The sequence below is a fragment of the Haliotis cracherodii genome, unplaced genomic scaffold, assembly GCF_022045235.1.
Source record: "Haliotis cracherodii isolate W230 unplaced genomic scaffold, xgHalCrac1.p SCAF_3, whole genome shotgun sequence".
NCBI classification, from domain to species: domain Eukaryota; kingdom Metazoa; phylum Mollusca; class Gastropoda; order Lepetellida; family Haliotidae; genus Haliotis; species Haliotis cracherodii.
In genome coordinates this window covers 52,231,391-52,259,106 of record NW_027266286.1, presented here as the reverse complement: position 1 = coordinate 52,259,106, position 27,716 = coordinate 52,231,391, and the positions used below count along the sequence as shown (strand labels likewise).

General features: G+C 40.9%; 1 protein-coding gene across 12 annotated transcripts in view; it reads right to left on the bottom strand.

Moving 5' to 3' along the window:
• Positions 1–27,716, bottom strand: part of LOC139474225 (CUGBP Elav-like family member 2) — a 230,921-nt gene that overhangs the window by 109,874 nt on the left and 93,331 nt on the right. For all 12 annotated transcript variants that reach the window (XM_071257131.1, XM_071257134.1, XM_071257133.1 and 9 more), the window contains exon 2: positions 26,033–26,095. In XM_071257131.1, coding sequence (XP_071113232.1) covers positions 26,033–26,095 — 63 coding nt within the window. The remainder of the gene's footprint in view (positions 1–26,032; positions 26,096–27,716) is intronic.

The following is a 27,716-nucleotide window of genomic DNA, read 5'->3' as shown; positions in this document are numbered from 1 at the left end:
AACAGCCTAGCTGATCCCTGGGACACAATTGCTTATGTCTAGGGCGCGATACAGGTCAGGCAATCTGTCGGAGGCACCACAGCATTACTCAATACAAAGGTCAGAAATAATGGTCCTCCGCTTAACCTTCGGCGGACGTATTCAGACTGAAAGACTATCAGGCCACAGGAGGCAATTATTCCAACATAACAAATTTACCCTAATCAGCGTATATATCCGTATTTTGATTCACAGCGACAGTATCTTTGATGGTAGTTTAAAGAGTATGAGGCATATTTCTCCCGTCTAGCCTCGAGTAATGTTTCATCAATCAGGATCTGGTCTGGACAATCAAGACCCGCCATTACAATAACCCTACCATCAATATTGTCACGGGGACAAAGCATTGCGGTTTGTCTGATAGGGCTGGGATAGTGCTGGAATGATTACGTTATCATTACCAACCAACAATAACGTCTATACTTCTATTGCCACCTATACACATGAAGAGAGATTAATGGACAATTTCTAAGTATTCACGTCTTAGTGCTACAATTATGGGATTTGTTGCGCATACGTCTCCCTATTTCTTCAGATCCAAAGGGCGATCATTTTTTGAGGCACTAAATATCTTTTCCTTTCGATTCCAGAATCAGATTCCAGACACGTAAACAGTACAGGAGAGGGAAATCAATGTGGTGATTCGCCTACGACTGACAACGCCGTCAGATACCCCATTCCCTTGACGTGTATCATTGACGGAACGTTTAGTGCATCCTTTGAGACTGTCAACACAAATCCATTAAAGATATTACGGCATTGTGTTGTGCCCACGGGGACATGGTTAATGTTCCATAATTAAACCGTGATTATAGATAAAAGGGATGATTAAAATGACATATTTGTTTCCATCGTGTAATCGTTTTCAGAGTCATTCTCTAAAGTCTTGCGTACTCCCATGTGAAATTTCCGAGTCAAGACTTGTGATGCGAAGTACCCCTTTGGAATAGGTGAGGTGAAATGGAGTTTAACGTCGCGTCCAAGATTATTGCAGTTATATAGCGACGTGCATGTACGTATATATATATGTGTGTGTGTGTGTGTGTGGCTGCTTGTACTAGTCAGGACAGATGCCGATTTATAGTGCTAGCCCACTGAGATACCATGCCGCAGTTTAAATATGAATACCCCACTCAGACACAGTATACTGACTCCGAGCAGACCAGTCGTTGTTTTAGCCCCTTAATGCCGAGCGCCAGACAGGATGATAACAAGTACCACCTTTTCGTCTTTTGGTATGACGTGGCCGGGAATCGAACCCCGTACCTTCCGCTCTCCGGGCGGACGCTCTACCCCGAGACCACGGAGGCGGTCGCCTTTGCAATAAGCGACTGAAGTGTCTATCTAATGCCACAATGGCTGTTAAGTGTGGTCATCGCTGTAATTAGCAACTGAAAGGGAAGGTACAACTATTGTTTAGTCGCTGTACCTAAACATGTCTACAAATACACGCATATACAGAACACGCTGGGACCAAGCTATTACTTCGAGACACATCAAAGTTCGACACAACGGTGTTTGACTGTATGTGAACACGTAGCACAGCTACCAAACAGTGGTTGTGCCTGCTCTGTAAGTTGCTAATTAAATGACTCCTTTTCCATAAATATTATCGTTGCACGCCTGACAACAGTGATAAAACCTGTGTTGTGACCACCTTATGCTGTAAATGTTAATGTACATTCAGCGACATAATAATAAATAAATAATAATGAGTGTTTCTCCAGCCTCCACACACAAGGTGAATGCTAAAAGCACTGACATGATCCGGGCAATGGTCTATGTCATTCGCAGCTCGTTTGTCAGGCGCTAGAAGGTTAACATTCACTTTACAATCTCATCCTACCGGGTACCCATTTTTACAGCTGTGTTAACAGAGACATATTTAGAACAAAGTCACTTGCCTAAGGTGACACCACATGTTACACATCTGCTTCAGTGTGAAGCAGGACCGAAGCCTAAACAAATCTCAGGAGTCAAGCTGGTTGACGCGGTCACCCATCCAACAACTCTCCGTGACCGTCGTTGTATAACTTCGCCTGATTTGTAACCTATGGGCTGTGCACAGGACCACGTACTACCCCACGACAAGTTATGCGCCAGGAAACATTAAATACACATAACAAATCTTGTTCCATACAAGCGTGGGGGCGGTCGGGTAGCCTAGAGGTTAAAGCGTTCGCATGTCACGCCGAAGACCCAGGTTCGATTCCCGAAATGGGTACAATGTGTGAAGCCCATTTCTGGTGTCCCTCGCCGTGATATTGCTGGAATATTGCTAAAAGCGGCGTAAAACCATACTCACTCACTCACCCATACAAGCGTGTTTAACCAATAATAAATGTTAGATGGTGACATTTCACCATGTTAACACCTGCGGCAAATCGGAGTTACGGGGTACTTTTACATACGCTACAAGACCTCATTGTGTGATTTGATTACTGATGTGCAGATCAACGTTCAAAGTGGTGAGGTTAATTGGGCGTGTGGTTGTACATAGAGAAACCACAGAGCTATCTGGAAGCTAGTAACAGTGAACTAGTTTTTACAAATACGGCTTGCGTACATAGCTCGGGTATGTGTCTAGTGAAACGAATCCTGGTTTTCATTAGTATAATTAAACGCGAGAACACACTTTTGCGTACATAGGACGTGTCATACATGATGGGTTTTGGAATACCAAGCTAACAACATGCTGTAGAAAAAGATGCTGTAGAAAGCACGTATATAGTCACGTGTGTGTGTGTGTGTGTGTGTGTGTGCGTGCTTGCGTGCGTGCGTGTGTGCGTGCGTGTGCGTGTGTGTGTGCGCGTGCGCGTGCGTATGTGTGTGTTTGTGTGTCTGTGAGTGTGTGCATGTGTGGCTACTCGTCAGGACTTATACCGGTTAAATAGTCCTAGTCCACTGAAGTACGCTACTCAGACACAGTGTACTGACACTGGACTTGTATCCCCTTTATGCCGAGCCCTGTATGACGCGGTCAGGAATTGTACCACCAACCTTCAGCTCCTGATTACACAAAACAGAACGAAGAGGGCACTGCAGTGGTGTTGTCTTATCACACCGAAGACCCATGTTCGATTCCCGACATGAGTAAACCTATTTTTGAAATCCCAAATACCCCTGGAACAATCTGCAAATTGGCGTAAGACCACACGCACTCACGTTAGAAATCACAAAACCAAGAACAAAATATTGACAAAAGTTTCTCCGAAACCCTTTGTTTTCTCCGCAACTTTTTCCTGACCAGGTGTCAAGAGAAACAAAGCTGCGTTGTCAATACACTAGTAATTGAACCCAACAGGGTGAATTATTTACGTCACATTGATACGGTAAAGGAAGTGTAATCTTGCGGAGGCCTCTTACATACCATCAAACACCCATGACGGTCGTGATTATTGCTCTAACACGCAGCATGTGTTCCTGGCGTGTTTGTCTGCTCTTTCACCTACGGAGAACAAAATGAGACAAGGATTTCTTGCCGGAACAACCTGAATCACATGCTGATCTGTGAGGTTTTTCTTATTTGCACATTTTTAGAATACCCCTGCCATCACTATAACTTGATAACGCTTCCTACATATCGCTTACATTGTCACAGCAATATTATTTTTTGTATTAGCTATACGGGTATCAAATCTCAAAGGCTATAATGTTTGGTTTTCGTATTTTTATTTTGCAGTCTGATTTAAATATTCGAAGCATGCTCCTTATAGGTGACGCGTGAGACACGAAAGACCCTTGTTTTCATGGTAAACGCAAACACGCAGCGCAAGCCATCTGCATTATGTTTAAGACGAGGGCAATAAACACCATATACGTCACTCCTTGTTTGTACATCTTTAAGTTGACATAAGCATCACAATGTGTGCATCATGAAGGAGACACCTAACGGACTCCTGCCGCCCAAAGTACAGAGTTATGAGTCAATCAACTGCTTTGTTGCCCTTAGTAGATTTTTCCCTTAAAGAGAAGAGCATGTTTGAAACACTAGCCTCAAGCCTGAACAATAGTGAGAGTCGGCCTGAATCTGTGTAGAAGAGCATGTTTGAAACACTAGCCTCAAGCCTGAACAATAGTGAGAGTCGGCCTGAATCTGTGTAGAAGAGCATGTTTGAAACACTAGCCTCAAGCCTGAACAATAGTGAGCGTCGGCCTGAATCTGTGTAGAAGACCATGTTTGAAACACTAGCCTCAAGCCTGGACAATAGTGAGCGTCTGCCTGAATCTGTGTAGAAGAGCATGTTTGAAACACTAGCCTCAAGCCTGAACAATAGTGAGGGTTGGCCTGAATCTGTGTAGAAGAGCATGTTTGAAACACTAGCCTCAAGCCTGAACAATAGTGAGGGTTGGCCTGAATCTGTGTAGAAGAGCATGTTTGAAACACTAGCCTCAAGCCTGAACAATAGTGAGCGTCGGCCTGAATCTGTGTGGCATGTACTTTGAAAGGAATATTTTAAAACTAAAGAAACATTTCCCTTTAGGATATCTTGTTCAAGTGGCACAACAATTGAATCTGTGAATCAATGTCTGCATCGCGGTAATTGTTTAGTGTGACTATTTCTTCCAGTGAGTCTCAAAGTCTAACCATCCCATCACCAATAACATGAATATATCAAAAACAGTTTCTAGATTGTGTTGTCTTTTGTTTCTATTCCAAACGTACTACGTACAAAAGTAGGTGCTAAACTATCTATGAATCTTAGGATTATACCAAAACAGTATTAAACCAAAATAAAATATCTCATTTTACGATCAGTTAGCTAATAATAGCTGCCCATGAGGTTATTCGTTCACGACATCAATGTGAAGACACGTGCACTCAAGGCGACATGTTTGATGTCTGATAACATTCAGAGATAAAGCAGTTTACCATAAAGAGGCATGTATCTACTTCTAGAGGAATTTCTATTTCGGTGTCTATTTTGTTTTAGCTGCTCGGTGATTGACATTTTCTTCTACTTCATGACATAATATTCTCCAGGACGTAAGAGTGAAACAATGCACTATGGCAGACTATAACATTCTACAGAATCTTAAAGTGACACGTTCCACTTCTACAGAATATATTTTTGTACAGAATCATCTTGTGACATCCACTGTCACTGCAAATGAACATAATGTATTCAACAAACTCCAAGAGATGAACAATATGCTGAGACTATTATGTAAAACATTAACTCAATTGACTTAACCTTTGGGTTCCAGTTCCTTTTGTGGTAAAAAGAAATCTATCAACGCCTTCCTTTAACGCCCATCACACTGTACAGACAGGGAAGACAAATAGAGATAAACTGGGTATCGTATGTATCTGTCATGATCCCAACTGATGCCATTATCCCATGGCGAGACTGAAAACGATATTGGACATGTTGGTCCCCTTTGACGAAATCACAAACAATATTACGAGAATTAAGAATACGTTTCAGGTCGTGACAGATTGTGAAACGACGTTGACTATTTTCTTATCAAACCAATGCCCATCTCAGCATCGACGTTTAATACTTTCCTTTCTTGCTGTCAAGTTCTTGATGTCCAATCATGAGCAACAAATCGCAATGGTTTTTATTAAACCATTTTATCAAGTTCGCTGTTAAACTATACATGTACTCTACGTTTTAAGTGCTGACTAAAAACCAACTCGGTGCAATGATAACAAAATATGACATTTTTCGTTGCTCATTTTGACATTCCACACCTGTATGCATTTATCAAGAAAAAATAATGGCACTAAGCTGCAGTAGGTATATACTGTGTAGCAAATGTTAATTGTTTCTCATGAACGATTTAGTACTTATCTCTGACGGCTGAGATGATTCATTGAATCACTTTGGCGAGTAAAGTGTCTTCCCGAAAACCATTTTACCCCATTAATGTCTGTTTGCAATGGAGGTGTCCTTTTCTTTTTCTTTTTTTTTTTGGGGGGGGGGGGGGGGCTCATACTTGTCAGTTTTTTTTCAGGAACAACTTTCCATCACCAGATCTCTGATGATTACCTAACAATGATGAAGACCGTGTGGAAACGTCTTCACACTTCTCGTTGTTCACAGAAAACTCCACGTAGCAACCTTGGTGTCAAACAGGGGTCAATATTGGTCTGTGCACCTTAGATGGTTAGGCCCCAGCTTCAGTGAACTAGAGGAATAAACAAGAACTGATATGCTCATATCATTAACAAGTCAACTTACGTGACATAGCCAGCTTCAGGAGCCATTAGTAAAAACACTGAGCCAGTCCACAGACAATCTACAACATGAATAATTGTCACAGTCACATTCAGGAACCATGGTCAACAGAGTCAACCCATTGAGCCAGTCCACACATAATCAACCCCAGGAGCCAGCCCACACATAATCAGTCCAACTATAGGAGCCATTAGTCAGACAACCGCAGGAGCATGCCCACACATAATCAACTGCAGGAATCAGTGGTCAACATAGACACCTACGGGAGTCTTTCGCCGAAACAGACAACTACGTGTGTCATTCGCCAACACAGACAATTTCAGGCGCCAGTCCATACATAATCAACTTCAGGAGCCAGTCCACACATAATCAGTCCAACTACTGGAGCCATTAGTCAACACTCAACTACGGTAGCCAGTCCACACATAACCAACTGCAGGAATCAGTGCTCAACATAGACACCTACGGGAGTCATTCGCCAACACAGACACCTACTGGAGTCATTCTCCATCACAGACAATTTCAGGAGCCAGTCCATACATGCAGGCAGATTCGGGAGTCATTCGTCAACACTCAACCGCAGGTGCCATTCGTCAATGCAGGCATATGCAGGAGTCATTTGCAGCACTCAACTACAGGAGCCATTCGTCAAATCAGTCAACTCCGGATGTAACAAGTCGAAGGGGCCATGAAACAACATTATATCACCATGTTGACGCACACCGTGACAGAACCTAAATACCGTTAAGACGGACGTTAAACCCTACCTCACTCATCCACTCCATCACACCAGCGCTTACGCTGTTATAAACTGTAAACCTATTCAGCGGGCTAATGATTACGCACGTCGGATTACCTTCCGGCTTCGCGAGGACTATCTATCCGTGTCGCGAAGGCTTGGTGCGATCTCGATTATCTCCCCTGCTGTGTGAGAGGAGCGCCACAGACAGTCACCATGACAGCCAATCAGTAGATGAGCTCGAGGAGACAAGGAATTGTTGTGGATTGAATGAGACTATCAATATCACTTAAATTGACGTATCCTGTCTAGTCTATCTGTTAGAGCAAGAACGGTCAATAGAGGGTCCGAGTATTTGAAGGAATAAAGCTTTGTTAAAATTGACTTCATGTGTAAGTGACAGATAGGGCCGTAAAGTTAATGCTCAGTCTCAGGCCAATGCAGTCTGGAGACATGCAGCTATCACAGAACCTGCCTTCAAGCAAGCTCTACAGTGCGATTTCCATGTACGTGGTCCACCTTTACGTTTGCACGCTGTAAAGCTGAATACTAGAACTTGGTACAAAACGTCATCCGTGCAAAGAGAATGGGCGGTGAGGTTGCTCAAAATGAGCTTAAGAAAATAATAATAATGAATAAACATGGGAAGATATCTCTACTAAAAGAGGAGTTCATTGTACGATTCCGACTTTATCCTCCTGCCCCCATGGGTGACACCCGTTACAAACACATGCAAAGGCATGCCAATTGTTCACCTGACAATGCGGCAACATGTAGTAAAAATTGGGAATTGCATCATCACCATTTTGGCAACTGATTAGTCAAATTTAGAAATGTTCTCCAGACGTCTAACATCACACATTTTGAAAGCCTTCACAAAGACCTCTTGGAAGCAAGAGTCATTTGATGGTCTTTGAGTTTTTCATAGCAAGAGCATGGTCTTAAATGGCTGGTAGTATCACTTTTCGTGATTCACCTCCCCTGAATGTGGCCGCAACCTGTCAAATTCCAATATGCCCATGCGTTGCCGATGATCATTACGCGGACTTATTGAATTAGTTTTACAGGATATTTTATTATGTCGGTGTTATTCTCTGGAAGAAAATCATATCTGTAACATAACACGGATGCTAAGAAGATGCCTTTGAAATAACATCCTAATGGAGAGGAGACATTATTAGTTCCCGTGCACCATAGAAAAAAGCTTTTAATGTCGTTTTTTATCAGAATATTTGATAGCATAATTACTGAGACTGTTACGAAAATGGAACATGCTGGTAATCCATATCATGCAGGAATACCTCTAGGTTCTTCTCTGTAAAATTGATAAGCGCATATTTTGCCAAGAATGTCGATATTAAAACGTCATTACATGGGGAGCTTTGATATTATCATAGATGAAGCACCAAGTTGGTTTATCGCGTATGTAGCATATTCATGGGAACAAAGGAAGCGATGGGATCTCATTTAAGATATGTAAATATGTTATGGAGAAAGTGGATGAATCGTATTCTGTTGATCGACATGCACCATACATATAAACTGCGTTGTTCATGTAATACTGTTACATGTTTTATGATGGGGGCACGGGTGGTCTAGTCATCTTAGGCGCTGCGATTCGCTGGGCAGCGTTGCGTCCCTTGGGCACGCCAGAAACCTATGATTGTGGGTTCGAATCCCGGGTAGCCCCAATTATATTTCTAGGTTTGCCAGCACCATACCTGTGCTCGAGGGTTTCACCGAAGTGGTAAACGTCTGAGACCTGCATCACTTCGAGCTTTCCTCCCACATTAAGCTGACATGCCGCGATATAACTGGAATACTGTTAAAAGTGGCGTTAAACCCAACTCACATGTTTTATGAAGCTAAACGTTTATATGACATTTTGAACATGATGTACAGATAATGATATTATTAAACATATGGAAACTGATGATCAAAACCATAAGGCACATGTATGTTAATATACACTTTCAGTGTTCGTTTGCTGAATCGTATACGTGCACCTGTGTTTATACTTCATACTGCAAATAGAGGTGTATAGAACCCTCACAAACGAAAACTTTAAGATTCTTGTACACAAACGTGACTATTGGATGGATAAACATTATGCCAAAATTATCATACCCAAGTATGGATAGCCAGCATCTGTTGTGACATGTAGCCATGATTAAGTCACTTAGAACAGTATTCCTGTATTCAACATTTCACTATTTGGGGGCGGTCGGGTAGCTTAGTGTTTAAAGCGTTCGCTCGTCGCGCCGAAGACCCGGGTTCGATTCCCGACATGGGTACAATATGTGGAGCCCATTTCTGGTGTCCCCCGCCGTGATATTGCTGGAATATTGCTAAAAGCGTCGTACAACCATACTCACTCACTCATTATTTGGTTAAGTATATGACGTCAATGCCAGCGAATACCCAGACTCGAGTATCAGCCGAAACACATTCCACCGGGCGTAAGAGGCAACATAGTGGTGAAAATTATATGAATCAATCGCTGAAGGTTGGCGAAAGGGGTAAGTATGTATGCATGCCCTTCCCCGCCTTAGCACCTTTTTTTGTCTTCTAAAGGAGGGATCCGAACAGTCTTTTCATAAACTAATCTTTTCTTAACACATTTTAGTTAGGACATCCAGCACACCAACATTTTCAATACACTCTTAAAGAAAAGAAACGCACAGGTAGATTTTCAATAAATTTATTGTACCTAATAAAGTCGATATATTTAATATCACAGATACAATCATGAAATTTTGGAGCTCGATAGTCACATGTTGTCGTTGTACAAAGGCATTGAAAACTGTTCATTGTCATGTCACATAAGGCCACGAGGTTGCGCTGAACTCAGACCCTGGCAGCAATCACGGCTCTGCATCTCCTCGGCACTGACTGGATAAGTGTACGAATTCTGACCTGCGGAATTCTGCGCCATTCTGCTTGTAACGCGTTGGCCAGTTATGGGAGTGTCTGTGGCGTGTTTTGACGTTGATGTACACGTCGATCGAGTTCATCCCAGAGGTGTTCGATTGGGTTGAGATCTGGAAATTTCGAAGGCCAGGGCAAGACGTTGATTATGAAGGTAGTTTACCGTAACACAAACTGTGTGCAGTGGAGCGTTGTCCTGCTGAAACAGCTCCCTCTGGCGATCAATGATTGGAAGAAGGTCAGGGTGAAGAATTTGATTCATGTAGCGAATTGCTGTCAAATTTCCATGAACCACTACCAAGTCAGATCTAGTGGTGTAGGATTGCCCCCACCCCCCCCCCCCCTTCCCAACACCCACACCCAAACACACCATGACACTACCGCCTCCGAATTTGTCGAATTCACGTACACAACGTGGGGCAAAACGCTCATTTCGACGACGATAAACACGTTGTCTTCCATCTCGCCGGTGAAGAAGAAATCGTGATTCATCGCTAAACCACAATCGTCTCCAGTTTCTCAAATTCCAAGGCTGTAAGGTATGGCACCAACGCAAGCGTCACTGTCGATGGATCTGTTTCAGAACAGGGACGATAAATGGTCTTCTGGGTAGGATTCCATCCTCGCGAAGATTGTTAATGACAGTCTGGTCCGATATCCTCCTCAAACCAGGAATGCGTCATGCAGTCTCCGTAGCTGTTGCATTGCGATGACGTAGGTGGAACAGTCGAATGTAGCGATCCTGTGCAGGGGTGGTAACTCTTGGTCGGACGGTTCTCGGACGGTCTGCAGTGGAATTGAACTGTGTGTATCGGTCAAAAAGGCGGCAAATGGTGCTGTGTTGGACGTTGAAGTGGCGTGCAACAGAAGACTGTGATTTCCCTCTTTGGTTACGTCCTATGGTGATGTTCCGATCGGCAGGGCATATCCGAACTTGAAATATTTTGACAATTGAATGACAATTTATTGGCTTACGCTTGCCTTTTTATAGCCACTATCACCAGTTACGAATGCCATAACTTGCACGTCCATTTTGCTTTACTGATTTCCTCCATGACATTTTGGAACAAGTGTGAAAACAATGCCGTTAAAGACACTGCAAATGGACAATGGCTGCGCTTTGACGCCCCGTTTGTCGAATATCAGGCCAACATTTTCCAATAACATATATCCAATTTATATACCGGATTGTTTGCGTAGTCAGGTTCAATAAACTACATAACTACCTGTGCGTTTCTTTTTTTGAAGAGTGTATATTCTGTGATAAATTGTTTTACGAAAAGTCCAAGTCTTATGGCCTAAAATAGTAAGTATATGATATAAAACCGCAAGCCGTTAGGGAAATATATATACTGGTATCTCTGTCACATGACAATCACCTGACAGTAACCAGACAGTCACGTTTGACAATCTAGTTATTCACAATGTGTACATGTTGCTTACTTATATCTATAGTTTCCATATGTGCCCTGGAATATTCTGAGCCACCCTGGTGCACATATTAGATATTATCTTAACGAACATAAAAGCTAAATAGGCACTAAATCCTAATAGAGGCTGACATATCTAGTCGCCCTGCAGAACTCCACAAAGAAGTGTGAACCGTCCCAGGAGACTTGCAGAATGTAGTTTATAATCCAAGCACACGATGTTTGTCAGAGGAATGACAAGTGTAATCTCCGGTTGTCGAGTAGAAAAAGACAACACGTCTCACATTTTCCTTCCGGGAAGTCGTAAACATTTCCATCGGATACACTGGGCTTCTGAGGCATTTTGCTTGGTATTTATTTATAGTTTGTAGGGAAGTTATGTCTACAACTGTAATATTTTAATACACATCCCGTAATTACCAACTATCCGGTAGCAATCACATGTCAAACACTTGCAAATCTCATCCACATATATATGTATGAATGTCCATTAAATAAACTCCCATGACTTAATGTTCATTTCACGTTTACAGTGATTTATGGGATTCGCTGCAATTAAAGAAAATCGCTGACATTCATGAAACATGTCAGTTGGGATTTTGGGTTGGATTAGGTCTTCAGTAATATATGCTAGTCGTAAGACTGAATAGATCTGTTTGTCTCACTTGGCGGTTAGGTTGAGTAGAATCGTGTCAAACGACAAGGGATGTTGTTCATAATATCAATCATTGATTTATCTGATCCAGATTCGATTGTTCACAGGCCGTCATATAGCTGGAATCATGCGTGCTGTGTCGCCAATCAACAAACAGGAATACACAACTTAAGAGACACGGTTAGATATAAGTACGAGAACATACTTCACAACCGGAAACTTGCATTTATCTGTCTGGTGGATTTGTTTGTAATGACTCAAAAAATCAATACAAATTAGTAACTGCAGTTAATATCATTCTTCTTATCCCTCCTCAATTCACAAATAAACGTTAATGAAGTATTTTGCATCAAACTATTGTCTTTGAGTTTCATTACTTTGAGTTTGAATGTATATTAAAATTAGCTGTTGCATTGCTCTAAAAAGCAAAAGTAGTCTCAAAAGTGTGTCTTGATGTGCGGTTGCTGTAAGTTGAGACGCAGATGAAAATGAATCACGTTGGTGTAAAAGATATGTCAGAATCACGACGGTACCGACAATACATCACAACACGATGCTATCTCATCCTCTATAAAACCCTACTCCATCCGACATGGAAGGTTTTTCTCTTTCAAGATATCCCGATGCCAGCAGCAACTTCACATCAAATATCGCCTCAGTATTAAGGTTTATTTTGAAAGCCATACCAAAGGACACATTTATTGGCACCAGTTGCCGTTTATTTGTTTTGTGGCTGCGAGAAATCAAAACAAGATTTGCCCGTTAATTCAAACTACATGTCAGAGCGGGTCTCCTGCATTGTCTTACAGCATGCGCATGCGCATGCGGTATGGGGAGAACAACGTGACTCGTGATATGTTTGAACATGGTATGCTACAATGTATGATACGAATTACTGTGACATAACATGATACAATACAAGACATGACCAAATTTGGTATGTTTACGAATCCCGGTTTGCCCAAATTATGTTTCTACATTTGTCAGCACCATACACGTGCTCCTGTGTTTCGCCGAAGTGGTAAACGTCTGAGACCTGCATCACTTCCGGCTTTCCTCCCACAATAAGCTGACATGCCGTGATATAACTGGAATGCTTTTCAAAGCGGCGTTAAACCCAACTCACTATCTCACTCACTCACTATCTCACTATCAGGTGAGGTGAGGTGAAATTGGGTTTAACGTCGCGTCCAAGATTATTGCACTTATATAGCGACGTGCATGCACGTGTATGTGTGGCTGCTTGTACTAGTCCGGACTGTTGCCGATTTATAGTGCTAGCCCACTGAGATACCATGCCCCAGTTTAACATGAATACCCCACTCAGACACAGTATACTCACTCCGAGCCCCTTAAAGCCGAGCGCCAGAAAGGGTAACAACAAGTAGAATCTATTAACGTCTTTTTGTTTAGGGATCGAACCCCGGACCTTCCGCTCTCCGGGCGGACGCTCTACCACAAGACCACGGAGGCGGTCCACTATCAGGTGAAACCATGATATATAAAATGTAAATACTAAAACCAAATCGTATGTACGGCATCATCAAAACATTGTCAAAGGTAAACGTCATTTTGAGTTAATGACCTTACGTAGAAGAAACAGTACACCTCAGTACAACTCGAATTGAAATAACAGAAGTATTAGTTCATAGACGTTGTCCATGCTAGGCACAAATTATGCTACTGGTAGCCTTTATCATATCCGTAGCCTACACGTCTATTTCAATACCAAATAAGGACATTAAAAAGAAATATGAAAATATTTAAGTTAAAAGATCTCGCTAGCTCACATAATTTACAAGGCGTTAAGTTTCAACCAGCGAATCAAATCTATAAAAGGAATGAGATGTTTGTGTCTCTCACGCAAGGTTGGTTTAAGCATACTACCGAATACGATCTGTATGGATATGCGAATAGCCTGTTGTTTCTTATCAGCAACGTCTGTCTCCGTCATACACCGAGTGTAACATACCTTATCTGATGTCAGTGTGTATGTTAATGAACAGAGACGGATTGTAGAGATTATGTTCTGACATTATACCACCAACACCAGCCCCCCTGAAAGCAGATTGTATCCTTAAGCTGACCTACTCGCACAAAATGATCCATTACCTAACGTTACAGGGTGCCTTCCTGATGGAATACATATTGTTCCACTTGACATGAGAATGTTATCAATATCAAAAAGCAAAAAATATGTCCCTACCCTAGAAATCGGTCATAATTGACATATTAGCCGACGTGATGGCTCAATCGGTGATATATCAAGTATACATTGCCAGTGAGCCATGCATTTTACCATGTCAGTGTTGCGATGTGATATTTCCGAAAACATAACGGGGGTTAAGCCGACGCCATATCATACCACGAGTAAAACTGTTTGCAGAACCCTTCTAAGAGTTGACGCTTCATCTCACATAAATGACCGATCCTTTTATTACCATGTGCGTATATGACCCATATGTAACTTCCAGTTAGAGAGATGTATTGTAATGGCATTGTAAGATACTCCGGGTCTATTACCATCAGACATCAATAAAATCGACTGAAAGCATCTTGCCTGGAAGATGTATATTCGGCATTGCCAGAGCATAACTACACACATTATATCAAATAATGGTTACAATAATGTACATGACATTAAAGGCACGAAGAGATGTGACAAATGGGATGGATGATTAGCAGTGAGTTAATAATAGACGCCTCAAATATGAGGTTCCAGAAACATAGAGATTTAGACAGAAAGGGGTTGTCAGTAGATGTGGCAATCGTATGATTTACTGAACTACTTTGGCATTATTTAGTACAATGGAGAGTATATGGTTAAAATTATACACATTTTTCCCCAAAAACTCAAGTTCTATACTTGACATATCCCATTCGGTTGAATGGTGATTTCAGTATAAATTGTGGTCTTGCGTCGACTCGCACTCAGAATCTCATTTGCCTGTCACGTAAAGTGATGCTGGAGCACATGAGAAAGCAAACAGATCATTGATCGTTTTGCATGATTGATATATATGTCATTAGTTTTCTTGACAACGCGCCAGTGTTAACAGATGGATCCACTGCACGGCTTTATGTGAGAAATTATTGATATAGTAGAAGTATAAGAACCTGATGAAGTAACATCTCTGTTTTAAAAAGATATTTTTGTTTGAAGCATTGTACACATTTATCACTGTCATACCTACAATGGCACCAGGTGTTCGTGACGAGTTATATTACATATTATCATTAGTGGTGATAGAACCCTGTGTATTAGTGACACCAGACTTACACAAGTCTCTGAGTGAATACTTATTAGTTTCAATCATAATTTCTAGATTATAAAAATAATAGGAATATCTTGTGCCCCTAAAGGACTGGCGTCCTTAGATGTACTGTCTGCTTAGCCAGACTTGCCTTTTATAAAGACTACACACCCATGGTCTCCTCTTTCTGTAAGCCTTGGAGTAAGGCTACAGGCATTCTTATACTACTCAAAAGAAGTTAAGGATCACCCGATTCTTTCATAATGGTAAAGTTAATCTGTCATGACATGAGAGATTAACTATAGTAATATGTGAAAGAATCAAGTGATCCTTAACTTCTTTTGAGTAATATGTATGGTTTTAGTTGTACAGTTGTATAATGTATTATTTTGATACTTGACACATGAGTGAGTGGGTACAGTTTTCTGTCGCTTTTACAATATTCCAGCAAAATCACCACAAATGGGTTTCACACATTGTATCCATATGCAGGGTCGAACCCGGGACGAGCGAATAATTTAATCACTGAGATACCCTATCGCGAAAAAAATGTTTTATCAAGGAACTGGATTCCCAAAGAGTCGACTTATTCCTCACAACCAAACACACACATTGCTGACCTAACCTCTATCGTCCCAGTGAATCGCAATGCAGCCTCCGAGAAGGTCATGTCTCGATGCTACTTGGTGAGTGTCTGTTTGTCTACACCCCAGCCTGTGATAGTCGAGTCAGTGGTAGGTTGCATGAAACGAGCATCACATTCATCAGCGTACCACGCCATAAGCTGCAAGGTCACATATTGCGATAACCAGATACGGCGTCAGCTCTTCTAAACATGGATTACTAACGACATATTCGGTATCAGACTTCCATGATGAAAGACACTAATTGCGTGACTGAAATTTGGCTATTAACTGTAGTTACCCGTCATTCTGATCACCAGTTCGGTCGCTATGCACTGTCTTATTCTAAACATCACACTATTATTATCTCTATGCACAGAACATGGCCTACCAAGGAGTCATTTCGTATTTGTGATATGATCTTGTTTAATAATCAATACCCTACTTCTGACCTTTGCGAGCCCTGTCAGTGTACAACGGCCGTGTCTACAAACATGAAATGCGTGATTGTATCCTTTGAATCATTCAAGCATCTTATCTGCTGCACAAATCTTCAACAGAATATTCACAAGTTGTCTTCGTCAATTTATCTATCGGAAATAAAAGTCAAAGGAAAACAATTCATCAGAGGATCCATGTGATAGTTCAGGTTTCGTATTTACCAAGCAAAATCATATACTGACATAGATTACTGGCATTGCCATCTTCATCCGGTGCCGCAAAGGAAGCACCGACGTGCAGACTGTCCACAGAATGATAGATTGTCATGTAAGGGAAACAACTCCAGCGGTCACAATGGAACGCTCTTCGGTCAAGGAGAGAGATGCTATTGTATGCGCGACAGTCATGTAAAATCGTTATTACGTGCTTGCATGTGTCAGTTCCGTAAATGGCGTATTTTTCTGTTCATGTAAAGACATATATGGACAAAGTGGCTATATAGTACAAATTTTTAATGCAGGATTCCATTGGAAAATTGCTAGTAACAGACTTGAGAGTGAATATGGTTTTACGCCGCTTTTACCAATTTCCCAGCCATATCTGTTATCATGGGCTGTGCTCCTCAGAGCATATATCTTATAAAACAATGACCCCGTTCCATTCTCACCCCATGCTCAGCTCCAGCAGCCAATACTCATCCTATATCGGGTAAAGGTTTCCTAATACAGGACTATATGCTATAACACATTGTACCCTTATCACACAGTCTACCCATATACACACCGGCACTGAATCGAGTGATGCTGAGCCGATATATCAATAGTCATTGAAAGTGCATCAGTTATCTAAAATAAATCTTTGTGGTATCACGCAAACGTTCGTCCCTCTAAATAATCTTTTTCAAAATATAATTGACATGAAATTGCAATGATGAATGACTCTCTGTTGGGCACATAAATCACTTTAGAATTCATTATGCGATGGCATTCATATAAAGTGAAATAAGTCATTAATCATACATAAAGTCGAAGTGACCCGGATAACGATTAGTGTTATATTCCGAAATATAAGGTGACCCCCACGTGATGTTGATTATGATCACTTAAAGATGATTCAAATGTGCCATTCCAGGTACGTGATAAGCGATTTTCGTTGAATATTTGTTTGTTATTTTAACGCCGCATTCAGCAATGTTCCACCTACATGACGACGTCTGGAAAACAAATCAATACTGGACTAGACAATGCAATGATTAACACATCGATCCATGCAATTGGGGTAGGATGACACGTAATGAACCAATGCACCGAACCTTACTACCTCGTCTCATCAGTCGCCTTTCACATAGTATACGTTGCTGAGAAATATATTCTCGCCGAGAACTCCACGGGTACAAACGAATTACAGACTACTTTATAGGTAACAACGTTATAGGATGAGGAAATGCCTACAAGCCAGATATGAAATATATATGCAACAAAACTTAATTTAAACTGACAGATACCAAAATCCTGTGAAGCGTCAGGTGAGTATACCCCTGACATTCGTCTGTTTGTTTCAATCCTGAATACTGTGGTTATATGTCTTGTTCCCCCTTCTCATTTCAATCTTCGATCATCCATGAAATTAAAATACATTTTCTTTAAAAAATTATAAGGTTTGTAAACGTATTATTTTGAAAATAAATCATACAGATATGCCAAATACAACATTATGTATTCAAAGAAGTTATAGTTTGCACAAATTATACCCCCGCTTTGAACAGCATGTCAGTTACATCATGGTGTGTCAACATCATGTCGTCGGAAGGCCTATAGTGATGTAAGTCGATGAAAGCCCCTACCACGAGTTTGGCGCTAAGAAACCAAGGATCATCATCAGGGATTCGAACCCTTGGAGAGGGGATCCTGTCTCTCATGACCCTAATCCATGCTAAGATTCACACGTGATTCATGTACACGTGGAGACTGCTGTGTGAGTGTACAGTGAAACCCCGGTAATACGGAAAGCCAATTCCCGGTCCGTTTACAGTGCGAAACTATGCACACCGTAGTTACAAGTCATATATCATATACTTAAATCATATATGTATATTAATCATATATGACTATTTTACTGAGATGGGCACCGTCCGGTTGAACGAGGTTTCTCTGTCCACAACTGTTTATTCAAAACAAATTCAAAAGCTTGTTTTCTTGATAAAAATACGCTTCAAGACTACCAGATCTAATCACGGACATAATTCCAAATAAAATGCACTTCCCAATTATACCCCGAGAGCCGTTTTATGTATGCGAAAAATATCAATTGAAATGAAAACTCCTCCCAAATCTAATCTAATTTGTCGAAATATGGCTGCAGAGCAAACTTCAAAGGCAACCCAGTTGTCAGCTGTCATTTTGAGATGATTTTCGTTTCAGTGCTATTCCGGGATTAAGTGAACTTTAGGATTAGGTCGACAGATTTGACATGTTGGGGCAGGCCTAAATCTGGTGAATTTGCACTTTCATAAGATAAGTGACTCGAAGTTGCAGTCTTTTTGTGCACCATTCGGCATCTGTTTCATAAATAGCAATATCATCTCCCATTCGTGATTACACACAGCTTGCTCCGTGGCACTGCCTTCGCCGAGACAAATAAGTCACCCGGAGACACGAAGTGGCATTTGGCAATTTGTGTGCGTAAATATGATATTGATAGAGCTGCTTTGTGACGCGCCTGGGTTACTACATGGCTCCTGAGATGACCGTATGTAAGAATTATTGGCGGATTGTGACCATGAAGATAAAGATGCTGTCCTCTCTATGCATATGGTCTGAGTACCGTTGTTATTTTCAGGAGAAGGTCTACATGGCTCCAGAGATGGCCGTATGTAAGAATTATTGGCGGATTGTGACCATGAAGATAAAGATGCTGTCCTCTCTATGCATATGGTCTGAGTACCGTTGTTTTTTTCAGGAGAAGGTCTACATGGCTCCAGAGATGGCCGTATGTAAGAATTATTGACGGATTATGACCATGAAGATAAAGATGCTGTCCTCTCTATGCATATGGTCTGAGTACCGTTGTTTTTTCAGGAGAAGGTCTACATGGCTCCAGAGATGGCCGTATGTAAGAATTATTGACGGATTATGACCATGAAGATAAAGATGCTGTCCTCTCTATGTATATGGTCTGAGTACCGTTGGTTTCTTCAGGAGTAGGTGTATTGGTCACTGACCGGGCCGTTTCCGTGGTCTAGTGGATACAGCGTATGCCTGGAAAGCGGAAGGTCTGTGGTTCGACACTCAGCCCCCTCATATCGAAAGACGTTTCAAGATGGTCCTTGTTGTTACCCAGCACAATGCTCGGTATTGAGGAAATAGATCAAGGATTGGTCAGCTCAGAGTCAAAATATAACACTATAAAACCGACATTAGTCAGGACTCGTACAATCAGCCATACACATACACGCGCATGCGCGTTTGAACGCGACGTTAAACCCAGTTTCACCACACCTCAGCTATTATTTGGAAGTAGCGTGCCCAATGATTTTAACCGTTGAAATTTCATTGCACAATACATCATTCATACAAGCAGCCACACACACGGGCGCACGCACACGCACGCACGCACACACACACACACACACACACACACACACACACACACACACACACACACACATGCATGTGTGCACGTCGCGTTTACATATGTATTTACTTCTCTACATAGGTGCAATAATGACGTACGTGACATTTAACCATATTTCTCCTTTATTGGTTTGTGTGGAAATTATATAATTAACAGGCTGACACTTTCTCGTTCCGTATTGTGACGTGATTGATGGTTCCGACGTAATAACTGTGTAACGACCTTTTATTGCTGACCAGGGGCGGTCGGGTAGCCTAGTGGTTAAAGCGCTCGCTCGTCATGCTGAAGACCCGGGTTCGATTCCCGACATGCGTACAATGTTGAAGCCCATTTCTGGTGTCCCCCGCCGTGATATTGCTGGAATATTGCTAAAAGCGGTGTAAAACCAAACACACTCACTCACTATAATGCTGACCAGCATCTACCTGGCGCATGTGTGTCTAATCATGCAGTGATTGCAGACTCTCTGATCATACAAACACGTATAAGCTTAGTCTTTCATTCTACGAACGTCGTTTATAATATGTTAGACCATATGTTTATAATGTGTGTATATCCCCCCCCAAAAAAACAACAGAAACGTTGCTGGAAATAGAAGACATTAAAAAATGTAAAACGATCTTTTAAATGATTTTAAAACAACATAACTTTATTTTGAATGGTGTAGCCGTAGAGCTTGGAATATCAAAAGAAATATTTCCGACCACTTGTTTTGACTTATATCGACATCCTATAAAGTATTTACCAGAAATGAAATTTGAAAACCTCGACAGTATGAGAAAAAAGACAATTCTAAAAATATCATGTTTTTGTAAATTTGGGGCCATAAAGCACGTGGATTTAAAAACGTCACATATCAGTTGAGAACACAAGTTCAAGGTTAGACTGATGCAGCTGACAAGGTTAATTTCGACACAAGCTGCCTCATGAATAGAAATGCAAATATAAAGGGTTCAAGAGAATATATTTCTTCTGTCAGTCTGTTTATGGGGATTTGTCTCGACCTTGGGTGATGTTATCAACGCCGGTGTCAGCAATATTCCAGCAATTGATGTTGCGTCCAACGTCCCACGACGTCGAGTACGACGACACACGATCAACCGAGCCACAAAGCCTGACAACCCGATCCGTTAAGTCGCCCGTTACGACCAGCATAGATGGCTGGAGACCACGAACTCCTCACTGGGGTCTTTCCGAACTGTATGCACTGATGAACATATTATCGACGTCATAACGACCGATTGAGGTCAAAGTTTGTCTGTATAAGCATTTCATTCTCAAGAATGAGCATTTTATTCCAAAGGCTTATTACCAGATAGCCATGACACATGTAATGACTCTGCCATTACTTATAAGATGCGACCGCCTCCGTGGTCTAGTGGTAGAGCGTCAGCCCGGAGAGCGGAAGGTCCGGGGTTCGACCCCCGGCCGCGTCATACCAAAAGACGTTAAAAGATGGTACTTGTTGTTACCCTGTCTGGCGCTCGGCTATAAGGGGCTCAAACAAGGACTGGTCGGCTCGGAGTCAGTATACTGTGTCTGAGTGGGGTATTCGTGTTAAACTGCGGCATGGTATATCAGTGGGCTAGCGTATAAATCGGCATCAGTCCGGACTAGTACAAACAGCCACACACACACGTGCATGTCTCACCCTTGTCTTAGCCAGGGTCGGGCTAGGTTCTTTAGGGGGTCCAACACATGAACGACGACGCCTATGTGCTGACCTGGTATACATTCAGCTGTATAAAGTAAAATTGTGTATTCCGCAAGCTATCGAATTGATGATGTCACTACCTCCCGAGAACCGTACACCCGATCCGTTTCATGTATCGATATGAACGTTAGAAACGTACCTTCATAAATGCGCCACGGTGTGTAACATCATTCTCTGGCTATTATGTGGCTACCAAGGTACACAAGTTTCTACAGCGTATTTCCTGCTTGATTTGTTGCTGAGGCCAAAATACGAACATGACGTTGCGTTAGCAGTGAATAAAAAGTTTTTCGAGTAAAGTAAAAGCCACTCCATCAACATATGATTCACATGGACTGCTGTCAACGGTAAATATGCGCATCACTTTGTTTCCTTCATTGATGTGTATATAAGAAATGCAATTTTAACGCTGAATGATTTTATGAAGCATTTGTAGCATAATCCTAGATTAAAAATATTATCACGGTTATTGTATTACTGTAAGTTGTCATGAACTGATCATAAATTAGGTCTATGAAAGGCATTTAGAAGTGATACACATGAGCAAGAGAATATATGGATGTCAACTTCTTTATAATGAGAAACACCACGTTTCGGAGTATATGCTTACTCCTTCATCAGGTGAATGAATGCCATGAGGCAGAGAGCATCTATATATATGTACAATAAAGGTCAACAAAATTAATATGATAACAAAAGGTGGAAAAAAACAAAGGGTAGAAACTAACAAGGGAAGCCAACAGATGATTGGCGCTGATGAGTGATCATCTATCAGCGTCAATCATCTGTTGGCTTCCCTTGTTAGTTACTCCGAAACGTTGTGTTCCTCATAATAAAGAAGTTGACATCCATATATTCTCTTCCTCTTAATCATAAATTGTTTAACAGTTATAAATTACGAGTTCTTTTTCCGTAATTGCGAAAGATTCATATCGGCTTCAGGGGAGATTGAAAACTTGTCTACCTCGAGATGCCAGTTTCTGAGCGCATCTCTAGTTTTAACATCCTTTTGCCGCTGGGCCATTAATAATTCAAATTTATTGCAATGGCAATTTCTCTATCAAAACCTGCTCCAAATTTATTTTTTGCTCATGTGGGATTATCTCACATACTATTTCAAGAGACGTCTTCCATAAGAGCTGAAAGATCATTAATTTCTCGTTCGAGGAACAATTTCCATAAAATGCCACTTAAGACATCTCAATATTCACGGTGCGGAGAGCTGCCTCAAGAGAGCAACAAGTTTTCTGACAGTGTTTCAAGTTCAGAACAGGCCGTGAAAGTGTGAAAAGACGCCTGTGGCTTATTCATTCTACAAGTGATAAAATGATGTTATATCGATTAACAATAAACTTGAACTGCAACTAAAATAGCTGGATATGAAAGAATCCCTTATGGAACAGGAAGGGTTTTAACTGAATTGATGAAATATTTTGAAATATACTGGTGCAAGACGTATAAATCTTCTTGGGAATGTAACAAAAACTAAAGAAATTATACGTTTATTACTGCTTTTTAAATTATATAGATAACATTGCTTCTGAAAGGTCTGCTAGTATCTTGTGGCGAAAAGATTAAACGATGAAGACCTCAGGGTAACGGCAAATGTCCTGTTATTAAGTACTGCTGCTTATCACAAAGAAAAAGGACGTCAATATCACCAGGCTGTTTGTTAGAGGATTAAGCGTTTGGAGAGGTATTTTTATCAACCGAAAATAGTTTCAAAAGGTCACGTATGTTTAAAGGTTAAAGGTAATTCGTGTAACAATAATTAATACGAAGACGAAAATATGCATTCCATATTTTCATTTAGAAAGTATCTTACATGTTAACATATTTCAACTTTGAACCATGATGGTTCATCATGGCCATGATTCCAAAGTCTTGTTGAAAGAAAAGTCGGTCAGACGTATGGCTGTTAATTCTCTGTAAATTACGGGCTTCCCGTCTTTACACTGGGGATTAGGCAAGAGTGACTGCTGACAGAAGTTACAGTGTTATCTTGACTGCTTCCTAACAGTGTACACTTGAGAACAATTTTCTACAAATATAGCTCGGGTATGTGTCTAGTGAAACGTATCCTGCTCTTCATTAGTATAATTGAGCTAAAGAACATACTGGTTCTTAAATTGGACGTTCCATGTATAATGGGTTTTGGCATTCCAACCTTAAAAACTTCTACAGCGAGACGATGGTGGTGAAATGGAGTTTAACGACGTTCACTCATGCAAGTGTTTGTGTGAGTGTGTGTATGTGTGTTTGCTGGTTATATTTCCATAATACCGAACGCCAGGTAGGGTAACAAGTACCATCTTTTAACGTCTTTTAGTATGGCGCGGCCGGGGATCGAACATCCGACCTTCCTATCTCCAGGCCGATATCTATCCACTATACTACGGAGGCGGTTTCTTACCAATAGACAGACTGTTGAAGAAACCATTTTTACAGTTTAACAATAGTTTCAATGGTACCTGTAAATTACAAACACCTTTAATAACCAAATTATTGTTCCAGTCCATAAATGGTGGACTGCCTGTTTAGGATGACTCACGGTTCCAGGTAAAAATGTTTTATAAAGGATGATCTCTACATCCGTCAAGTATTAACTGTGAAAAAAAATTAAAGCTGTGTAGTGGCATAGGATTTTTTTCACATCTGCAGGCACTTCAAAACCCGTATATGGCCTCGACCCAATTCCCTTAGTGTTGGTCCACATGTATTGCAGCATGCGGAAGATATGGTGGAGAATGCCCTTCTGGCAACAACGACACAACTCGGGGCGACGCAATACATACCAGCTGCACTCACGTACGTTGGTTTTGACACGAAGATGTGTATTTGGCAGCCCAAGAGCTTCTATAAACTAGACACTGGGTCGACTGAAGTCCCTTTTTATACCCATAACATAAACCTTCAGCACTGCAAGTCTCCAGTTTAAACAGTATATACCAAAAGGAGCTTGTGGCAAATTTTTGAAAGAATTATAGTGTTGATGCTTTCCTACTTAACACAGTTTGTTTCTTCGTTTCCTATCTTAACATTCCACACGCTCATCATCGACGTTGGCGTTACCCTACTGAATTTTTTCTATTTTTCAAACAAGGTTTCTATAAACAACCTCGCCTAATACCCCAAGCTTCCGAGTTAGGAGTTGAGAAGTAAACGTTCAACTGGCTACATTTGACAGCTGTGGTTTTATTTTTTGCTCGTTCTGTCTACCTTTGAAATGAGTTTGATGAGTAGATAACACATGCATTCAAAACTCATCTCCTATTTCGAGATTAGTTACGTGACTGTCCTTTTTGTAACGAGCGGCATTTGTAGTCTTATAAACGAACGTGGAATTTAGAGAGGACCAACAACAGCGAGAAATTCTATGTGACCATTGTGCTGAAAATACCAGTATCATCGTCCTTAGAAGTGACTGACCTTGAATAAAACACGGTGTGGTTTTATAATTACTGCATGCTGCAGGCAAAGTGATGTAGTTTTTAGTACATAGAATCACGAAAATGTTGACACTATGGTGAGGTATCCAGTATGGACTTGCTTGTGTGAAGTGTTATTCCATACTTTACATCAGTGGTCTGCAAGAACATAACCGCAATACTCTTCTTCCATTTTCCTTCACGTAATAATAAGATGGGAACTCTGTTGATGATCATGATGATGATAGTGATTTTGTGTTTAAACGTTGCATCATATCGACAAATAACATTATCAATAAAATGTCACATAAAAAAAGAAGGGCAAGAATCACTGACTTCACTAAAGCTGTAAAAGATTTCAACAGACATTCAAACAAAAGCCATCAACGCCCACACCGTGGCTTGCCTTCATGGTCTCCCTGAGTTAAGAAACAAACCAATGGACACCATACCCTGGAGAGGGATATTGGATTCAAAGAGCATCCTGTGAACAATCCGTCACACGTACTCTTCCTCAGCTAATAATGGATCACCCAGTGGCATTGTCCAATCATTATCCAAGCCAATATGTACTTGCTATTGATTGGCTTGAATGATAACTAACTTAAACACATTATGTCGGAAATGTACCAGAACCGTGACCCTTTCACGAAACTGGAGAACATGTAAAGTTCTCATTACGATTCAGAGGCTGTTCTCTTGTTGACATTGCTCACTGTAATCTGAAATCATTCTAACTCACACCCTCCCTTACCAGCATTCGCCTTCAGCCATATTCAAATGTTCTTTGCTGAAGAAGAGTTTAGAATAAGTTTGCCATTCTGGTAAATGACGTTGGCATGGTCCTCTCCTTGCATGTCAATAACTTTGTGGGATGGAATGACACACGCACTCATTTCCAACTGCCACGCCCCTTTGATTACATAAGAAGCACATGTGTATCACAATGCATTGGTAACTTACGTGGTCTTTGCGATGGCTTTGTTGTGACCGTTCCTCCGCGACCCAACTGTGCATGTATAAAACCTGGAAATAAAGGAAAAATTTTAAAACATTTGTTTCAAATCGTGAAAGCCTTAGGGACATTTAAAATCGTATATCTGTCACATAACTACAAAAATATGTAGCAATGCTGTTGTTTTCGCTAGATGTACTTAATGGACGTGACACATTTCCCGCTTCATTTTTATTCCCCTTCGACCAGTTGTCTTAAATTACCATTATGATGTCACAAAAATCCAGCTATATGATGTCGGACAGTAAATAATCGAGTCTAGACCAGTCAGACAAGTGATTGATGTCACGAGCAACGTCTCACGCCGTTGTGGTACGATGTCCCGCAATGAAACAAGTCACCGAGACTGACTACCGATTCATATTGTCGCCTCTTACACGTAAACTTGATGCCCATTTCCAGCCTGGAATCCTTGAATCCCCACGAGGTTAATATTTGATGGCAGAGTGTGATTCTAAGTAACATCAAATATATTCATGTTCAAAGCTGTTTGTTCAAAGGATGAAAGAGTGTGTTGAACGTTTCATTTTCAAACTCTATTGATGGGGTTTTGTGTGCAAAGAAATACTGAGGCAGGAATATTCTAAGTTGAAAACACACAGTGCTTAGATTGTTAGGATGTATTCCTGTGTAGTACAACTATTACATGTGCTTATTAGTGTGATAGTGTGTCATTGGGGAAGTGACTTAAACATGGCTGTGTACACACTGCCAGTGAATGGGTACCCGGTAGGATGAGATGGTAAAGTGAATACAAATAGAAATCTTCTAGCCTTCAAAGGCAGCTTGGCTCCAGAGAGCCGACGATATACTTTGAGAACACTGATCCATGACTGGGGTAATAATGACAAATTATTATGAATATGAATATTATTTGTAGTAGAAGTAGTAGCAGCACGGTATTGTAATAGTAGTAGTAAAACCCAACTCTCAAAAATCATTGTTAACTTAGTACACTAATAAAAGTAAGCCTTAGTAAAGTTTAGGGAAACTTTTAGATAACAAATGACTTTACAACTGTCTAAAATTATGGACATCTGTTTCATCTTTAAGTTTCCTTTAATGAATCGTTGAGAAAGTTGAGCTATGTTTCATGAAAAATAATTTGGAAGAGACGGGCATTGGAAACTTCTTCAACTATTAAAGAATCACGTTCTCGTACTTAAATTGCATCATTACTATAAATCTGAATCTGAGAAGTAACAAAACGGCAAATCACCGCGTTCCTTAACTTATCATTGTCCCAATATAGGTATTACAGCGAGTATAGTTGATGTTCTCAGGTCTGTTACCGTAAATCATGAAGAGTATATGAGCATGTTATGTTCCAATGTTCGTTTTATTGGCATGAAATAGTCATCTTTCAGAACAAGGCTTCTACAAGTGCTAGAAAGACGTTGACTGACGAGACTGCTTGAAAAACACGACTTCGAGCCGGATGTGCATGACAGAAAGTCTCTTGGCAATAAATGTGTTTTCTGAAGTGTAATTTATAACACTCGCACTCTTCCATGTTGACTATGTTCTGAACTTAGTTCAAGCGTAGCTAAAGTTAGGAAACATATTTACCTGAGGCAAACGCACGATTATATTCTGTTTCGTGATTCATATTCTGTTAAAGCACACTAAGAC